This window comes from Schistosoma haematobium, chromosome 1, assembly GCF_000699445.3.
Source record: "Schistosoma haematobium chromosome 1, whole genome shotgun sequence".
NCBI lineage: Eukaryota > Metazoa > Platyhelminthes > Trematoda > Strigeidida > Schistosomatidae > Schistosoma > Schistosoma haematobium.
In genome coordinates this window covers 87,870,735-87,879,320 of record NC_067196.1, presented here as the reverse complement: position 1 = coordinate 87,879,320, position 8,586 = coordinate 87,870,735, and the positions used below count along the sequence as shown (strand labels likewise).

Sequence of the window (8,586 nt, the reverse complement as noted above, 5' to 3'; positions counted from 1 at the left end):
GTTACTGTCTGCTAGGTTGAGCCGCGTTAAATAGTGTAGACTTTCCAGTTGTGGTCATTAAACTATTATAATCAATGGTTGGAGACGTAGTCTGATGATGATCAAAATCGGTAACAGAGAAGTAAATACATCTATTCTTTATCTTATTTTGTGCCTTGAATTTCGATATTATTTCATGTTTTTGTTGGTTTACTTCACTTTTTCTTGTTCTCTAACCATGTTCTCTGTGGGACAATTTGAACTTCAGTCAACGAGATAAATTTAATTTTACTACTAGTGTCTTTTGTACACTTGAAACTGTTCGTCTAAAATTTAGTGGATCTTCATATGATCTATACTTAATCTTATTATTTGACTGTATAATAGTTTACATTGTCCCTAATGGGTTTGGACCCAATAACGGAGTATTAGTTCTTTTTAGACAGCAAAAACTTGTAGCGGATGAGTAACATCTAGTACTAAAGCAAAAGTTAAATAGGACTTATTGAAGATTATCTTTAACCATTTAATATCTAAATAAACTATCAGCAACAACTTACTGTGGCAGAGAACAAATCAACTTCTAGCTGAAGAGGAAATTAGAGAAAAGATGATGGAGGTGGGTAGGTTACACTTTGTGGAAATCATTAAATTATATCACAGGTCAAGCACTAACTTGGAATTCTGGACGGAAAACGAAAAAAGGAAGACCAAAGAACACATTGCATCTGGAACTAGAGCAGACATAAAAAGAATGAATAGCACTTGTGAACAACTGGAAGGTTGAGCCTAGAACAGTTTTAGTTGGAGAATGCTGGTGGGGGGCCTATACTCCTCCACGAGGGACAACAGGCGTAAGTAAGTTAGCAAGTATTGAAAAGTAAAATTAATCTGTTTTTTACTGACACTTCGCTATCGAATGTCAATAACTTTAACAATTTAATGGTGAACTAAACTCAACAAAACATCAGAGCGTAAATAATAGTAACCCAGTCACAGTTCTTCTGAATGAAGTAATTTTGCGTTATTGGGTGAATTCGTTGATAATGATAACAGACAGGTGCAGATTACTTGGTTCAATAAATGTATGAACTCCAAAAAACAGTATGTGTTAATATAATGAAAATGTTCACTCATCATATTTGTGTTGACACTGTGTTAAATTGAGGTTGAGAGGTGGTAGAGCTAGATAAGATTTTCTCTTAACCCTTTATTCCTATTCAAACAATTCGAATTCCATTTTATGTGAAATATTTCTGTTATGGGACTCTACTTTCTGTAAAAGGTAGATGATTAAATCATTATTATGGTATCTATTTATTAGTGTAAATTTAGTTGGTGAATTAGCCATCAACCGGACAATTTATACAGCCCAACTTGCCATTATTGAAAAGACAAGGTCTGTATTTCACCAAAAGCCCAAACAACACGTAAGCGATTGTGTCACATCCCATTGTGTCTATCAATTTACATGTATATGTGGTAACACTTACATAGGGAGGAGAAATCGTGATTTGCAATTAAGGGTGGGTGAACACATACCAAAACGGTTGCAGAAACAAATGGATTCCAATGGTCAAATAAGATAACAGGATAGACAGACATCGTCCTCCATTGCGAAACATTTGATTGAGACTGGTCATAAGGTTGATATCACGTCAGCATTTGTAGTTTCATACAAAAGCCTTCAAGGACGTATACTAAGGTTTATTTAAGCGTTGACTATACGGAAACCGAAACCTCCTTTATACGTTCAAAAACAATTTGTCCTTAACCTTAACACTTACCTTGGCAATACTGATTTATTATCCAGAGTGGTTATCACATTGCTTTTGTGTACTTTATTATTTTTTTCTTTGTCACGGCTTACCTTTAACCTGTCTAGTTGACCTTTTAATTTTCATATAAAAATATCTTAACAAGTATATGTGTAATCAGTTTGCTCGAAATGTATAGCGCAAATATATTACATAATTCTGATAAACTTCGTCTTCTCACTGCGTTATCGAAATTTAGTATGCATAGTTAATTGATTAGAAACAAATTAAAAATTTTTGATTGAGATCATGAACCGATTGATGTTAGACCACCGTAGGAAACCTGGAAGTACTGGACGGCCATTTCGTCCTATTGTGAGACTCCTCAGGTTTTCAATGGTGTCCTAACATCAATCAGTTCATGATCTCAATCAAAAACTTAATAATTTCCACAACCCCTATACTGATAACTAATATGTACTTACTAGTGACTAGCTTCGTGAGGGGATTCTCGGAGTTCTAGTGAGAAGCCATGACCATTGGAGCTAATCTGTGTCGAGTAGAGACAAGTATCTACCTCAGTACAATGGAGGATGGTCGCGCAACTTCGTGTATTAATTGAGGTTAGACATTAACACCACTGGATGCCGGCTCAGTGGTTCAGTAGGTTCAGCGTTTGCACGCAAGATTGAATGCCCTATGTTCGAACCCAGCGAGGCTGGATCGTGGATGCGCACTTCTGAGTAGTCCCACAATAGGACGAAACGGCCGTCGAGTGCTTCTAAGTTTTCAATGGTGGTCTTACATCAATCGGTTCATGATCTCAATAAAAAACTTAATAACCTCTACAACCCCTATGCTGAAAATTTAAAACCTCCATAATTAAAATCATGAGTCGATCTAAGTTAGACCATCATTGATAAGCTGAAAACACTAGACAACAATTTCATCTTAGTATGAGACTTCAGTGGGTTCGCATTCATGATCCTGCGCATGGGATTTATTCTAAATCAAAGGAAGCCATTTACAATTTACTTATGGTTAGTATTATCTCAATGATCTATCTATCTATACCGAATAGTAAAATCAAAGAAATATGATTGTTTTTACTCTCTTAAATTGCCCCAAATACCCTGATACGGCCGAGAGTGGGGAGAGTCAACTCTCCCTCTCGAAATGCTCTCAAATGGCTACGTGCATACAACCACTGTCAGGAAATTCCCACTCACTACCTTCTCGCAGCATTACTATTGTTCACAAAATTGAGAGGATGAAAAGTGAATATCCAGCGCTTCAACCGGGTTAATGGACACGGAGAATCCGCCTAGGGGAGTTGGAAAACCCTGATTCCAAACCAATGGTGCACATGTACTCCGGCGTTATCCTGAATGAATAAATGGTATATGAACCAATCGTTGGTTACCGGCTACCATAGGACTGCATCTCCTGACGTTTCTCCACTACCTTGTGGATTAGACCTTTAGGTCAAAGTCTCCGGGTGTGGCTCCTTAAGAAAATCATGTGCTTCGGACTGCGCAGTATTATAGTCCACACACAGATCAAGTGAATTGTTTTTCATATTATAAAAGTTCATTTATAGATTTAAAAATTTTTTTTTCCATTCATTATCTTCTTTCAAATATTTCTTTTTCTATTAAGAAAATAGCAAATGCATTAATGAACTAATTTATAACATTAGTTTAAGGTTAACAACAACAACAAAAAACAACCAACTTATTTTACTATAATCACATATTATTACTACTTACTAATAGTTTCTATTGACTTATAATTATCACTTCTTATTTACCCCTACTTTCACTCTTTCTCTCTTTTACTCTTTCTCTCCCCTCTCTCTCTCTCTCTCTCTTGGTTTACGTGTACTTTATTTCTATGGTATTAATAATGATAAATTAGAATTCAATTCACTTGAAATAACCTACGTTCAGTTAATGTTTATTGTTCAGTTATAATAATTACATATTTTATTATTAGAGAAAGTTGATAAATAATTAGTTAAATAAAATAAAAGAAACTAACCCATATCACTATTGTAGTTGTTGTTGTGAAACAAGTGTAACATAGAAGAAAAAACAGTAGTATAGTTATATACAATAAATCACTTGGTAATAAATATGCTGATTACATACTCAAGTTGATAGTCATTGGTGTGTGCGTGTGTGTGTTTATTTTTATTTTTAAAAAATTGTAACCTTAATTAATTTAAACATAATAGTAGTATGTAACCGTGAACTATTTTATTTAAGAAAAGAATGTAAGTATACAACATAGTTATAATATGTATACTTACTTACACTGGTTACCCTTCATGCAAGAGAATAGGATGCTCACTAGCATTCTCCATTGAAATTCTGTCCTAAACAGTCCTTTTCAGTTGCTATTTATCCTTTTCATATCTGACTCCAATTCCCAACTCAATGTGTTCTTCGGCCTTACTCTTTTCTGTCTTCAATCAGGATTTCAAGTTAGCGCTTGCCTTGTGATGCAATTTAGTGATTTCTTCAATGTGTGTTCTAACCACTTCTAATGTCGTTTCCTAATTTCCTTTTCAATTGGAAGTTGGTTTCTTCTTTCCCATAGTAGGTTCTTGTTGATGGTATCCTATCAACGGATATTAAGTATCTTGCGTAGATAATTATCTATAAATACTTGTACTTTTTAATGGTAGTCGTAGTAGTTCTTCAAGTTTTAGCTCCTTACAGTAAGACTATCTTGATGTTCATATTGAACAATCTGACTTTGATGTTGTCTTGCAGACAGTTGTTTTGAATTCCATATGTTGTTCAACTGTAGGAATGCTATCCTCGCTTTGCCAATCCTTGCCTTTCCGTCTGCATCAGATCCTCCTTGTTCATTGATGATGTTGCGCAGATACGTAAAACTTTCCATCTGTTCCAGAGTTTCACCATCAAGTGTGGTTGGTTTGGTTGATGTTCTCCGTTTTATACTTGATTATAATGTTAATTTATCATCTACAACTAAGAAGGTGAATATTAAAAAAAAAAAGATTAATGTCAGCTAAATAAAACTAGTAAAAACATCATGGATTACTAAATAATCATTTTGTTATAGTTTACTATCAGTAGACAGTGAACTCTTTGAAGTTTCATACCTCATAATGAACTTTGAGTACAATGGTTTCGATTTACAACTTTATTCTTGGAAAATCTAACTTGGATTTAATTATCTGTATATGGGTTATGGAGATTACTAAGTTTTTGATTGAGATCATGAACTGATTGATGTTAGACCACCATCGGAAACCTGGAAGCACTGGACGGCCGTTTCGTCCTATTGTGGGACTTCGTGGATTGGTTGAGGTTAGACACTAACACCGTTGGATGCCGACTCAATGGGCTAGAGACTAAGCGTCCGCGCACAAGACTGAAGGCCCTAAGTTCGAATCCAGCGAGGCGGTATCGTGGATGCGCATTGCTGAATAGTCCCACAATAGGACGAAACGGCCGTCCAGTACTTCTAAGTTTTCAATAGTGGTCTAACATCAACTGGTTCGTGATCTCAATCGAAAAAATTGGATTTAATTATTAGTAAAATGTCAATGAACTTTAATCCTCTATTTGGTGAATATATACCAAGTGAAGAGATTAATTAATTAATTTTGAAAGCTATTGAAACTCTACAAATGAGAACACCTTAAACATTAATTTATATATGAAATGATCTAACACATCTTATTCAATATAATAAAGTGGACAACCCGGAATTTACACAGGAAATTGTTGTCAAAATTAGAATGTTCACTAATTAATTTGTTTAAAAATAATATATATTCAGTTAGTTACTTGTATGTAGTGGCTGAAATAAGTCGATAAGTGGCTGTATCTACAATAATGTATGAATTGATGCCTTTAGGATTAGCCAATATTGACACCAGAGATGCTACCATAGAGATATTCAGATTATGATGTTTTTTTTCTTGTATAGGAATGAGATATTCATAATAGTTGATTAATGAGTAATAATCATCAATAAATTCTGGACGTAATTGATAAGGTTCAATCTGTGCTAATTATTGGACAAATATAATGTCATTTACTACTCAGTGATCAGGAAGTTCAAATTATACACAATTAATTCTTTTGATGGATTTGAATAAAGTGAGAATAATAAATTAACACAGAAAAATATGGGTCAATTTTTTTTATTGAGATCATGAACCGATTGATGTAAGACCACCATTGAAAACCTAGAAGCACTGGACGGCCATTTCGTCCTATTGTGGGACTACTCAGCAGTGCACATCCACGATTCCGCTCGCGGGGTTCGAACTCAAGGCCTCCAGTCTCGCTCACGAACGCTTAATCTCTAGCCCTTTGAGTCGGCATCCAGTGGTGTTAATGTCTAACCTCAATTAATACACGAAGTTGCGCAACCACCTTCCATTTTACTGAGGTAGACATCTGTCGCTATCCGAAATAATGTAGCTTCACTGGTCACGGCGATTTCATATTACCTACTTAAATGTGTATTTGTATTGAATAATAACATAAAAGCAAATAATAAAAGATATGTTATTTAAATATTGGAACCTATATACATACATACACATAGACTTTCCTCCCAAATGATTGTAGACCCAACACAATTTTGTCCGTTATATGGAGTATATTGTAATGATGACATAGGTTTATTGATTTAAGCAATACATTAAACAATATTATTCATGTATATTATAGGTAAAAAAATTGTCATAATTCTAGAGCAATTAAAGAGAAATACATAAGCATGAGATAGAGAAGTGTAATAAAATATCTTCTCTACTATTCAATTCTAAATTCAATCAAATTATTAATTAATATCCCTATTAGTTAATATGTAGTCTTTTGGTAATTGTTTGTATATCAATTAGTTAATGATTTAGAGTTGAAACTGGCTAGCGTTTTTTTGGCGACTTAGTTTTCTACGGGGTGGGGTCGCTAACCCCCCATGCCCAACCCTCCTCCTTTATCCGGGCTCGAGACTGGCATTAGCCCCCGGAGGGACTCCAGGCGGAGTTTTAGAGTTGAAACTACGATTTCATAATTCTACACTGCGCACTGCTGAGGAGTCCCACAGTAGGACGAAATGGTCATCCAGTGATTTCAGATTTTCCATAGTAGTCTAGCTTTAAATGACTCATGATCTCAACTATTCAAATTACTGTAATTATTCATTCATTCATTGCAGTTACAAAATGATACCGGAATACCTCGATCACTGATATTGATTTCTGATTAAATTTTTCATTGAAAAATTTACTAAAAACAAAACATTTAATTAATAATGAGATAAAATTTCATTGTACTCTGATTGTTTGTTGTTGTTGCTGTACATAATTGAATTATCATCTAATGTCTGACATGATAATTGATCACCCATAATTTAAAGACAAAAATGAAAACTTTTAAAGAAAATGTTTTTTTAATTTTTTTAAAAACAGTGTAACTAGTTCACGTAACTAAGCTATCCTTAACTTGTAATGACTTTGCCTCATTAATCGATCACTTTCGTAACCGTTATTATATAAACCTCAACAGTGTTTAAAATCAGAAGGCAAAGAGAAGTGACAACTGTAGTTTATTAGCAGATAGTGCAGATTACAAAGTTATAGGCACATCGAGAGAATTCGAAGCGGAGAGCTGAATAAGTATATGTGAACAACTACATATGCAAATTTATAGTCAAATTGCATAAGGACGCAGCAAGGCAAGGCAAAAGCTAATAATATCATTTGAATACATATATACATGGAGAGGAGGATGAGTCATCGAGTGACATTTAAGCGACCAACATTTTAGCTTCAGTCTGTCATCTGCTCTAGTGATCATAACAGTACAAAGAAATATGCGAAATGTTACTATTCGAATAACGTTATCTGTTAAGTAAGTTAATAAAAGGGTCTAACCAAAATTAACCATAATCGAAATTGATTGTAGGATAGTTGCTATAATCTCTACTAAACAGCGTCATCCACTTTATTGACCAAGTTACTAGAAGAAATATCTTATAATTTTTTTTCTTTTGAACGACTCATTCAAAAATTATTTAGATACATTGCCTTTTGTTCTAAGAAGAAGATATAATGAGGTTTATAATGAACGATTGTTGAAGCATCGGTTTAATATGAAATTTTAATGTATACTACTAAAGAGTCATAGACTGAAACGAAGCAACGGTACACTGCTTCATCATTATTATTAGTTATCTGATATTTGGATTAAATTTACTGTAAACCTAGTCCATTTTGGTTAGATTGTTTACTGTTACCTGGATAGTTTTATCACCAGAGATTATGTGAATGTATAACATTCGGATTAATCTATAAATAATAAGCATTTTAACATGAATCTAATCTACTAAACAAACATCTTTTCAGAAGTTAATCGGGTCGGACCATCTGTGAATATACAGAGCCATATTTTGGTGTATGCTACTGATGTCGACATATACATGTAGTATGTATCATCAATCAAAAGTGAAACACCTGAATGCAGAAGGTTAAGAAGATCGGAGAAAAAAGAACAAGAAGAGAGAATGATTTCTGTGGAGACGAAGAAACAATGAAATCTAAGACAAGTGATTGAAATTTTGCAAGTGAAGTATTTACTATATGGTTCTCAGATTTTACTAAAATGTTCTGTAATTTTGTGTTCACATACATTCGATTATCCCCACTTGTATTATCTTTCACAACAATATGAAGATGATAATACTCATGAAGATAGCTAATCACAAAAATGATCCCACAAGCAAACTAACTTAACGCTTATAAAATGATATTACAAACTCTGTCTCATAATCAAAATAAGCATTGATAATGTTGTCAAGA

At 33.9% G+C, this 8,586-nt stretch overlaps 1 protein-coding gene across 1 annotated transcript; it reads left to right on the top strand.

Moving 5' to 3' along the window:
• The first annotated feature begins 573 nt into the window (after positions 1–573).
• On the top strand, positions 574–2,042 carry MS3_00000962 (uncharacterized protein). The gene is made up of 2 exons (XM_051208526.1): positions 574–602; positions 643–2,042. The coding sequence occupies exon 2, from the start codon at positions 1,269–1,271 to the stop codon at positions 1,566–1,568; it is 300 nt and encodes a 99-aa protein (XP_051075437.1). The 5' UTR covers positions 574–602; positions 643–1,268; the 3' UTR covers positions 1,569–2,042.
• The last annotated feature ends 6,544 nt before the right edge of the window (positions 2,043–8,586 follow it).

Excerpts from the sequence above, each read along its gene's own strand:
- MS3_00000962 (XM_051208526.1), top strand. The coding sequence starts at position 1,269 with ATGATTAAATCATTATTATGGTATCTATTTATTAGTGTAAATTTAGTT.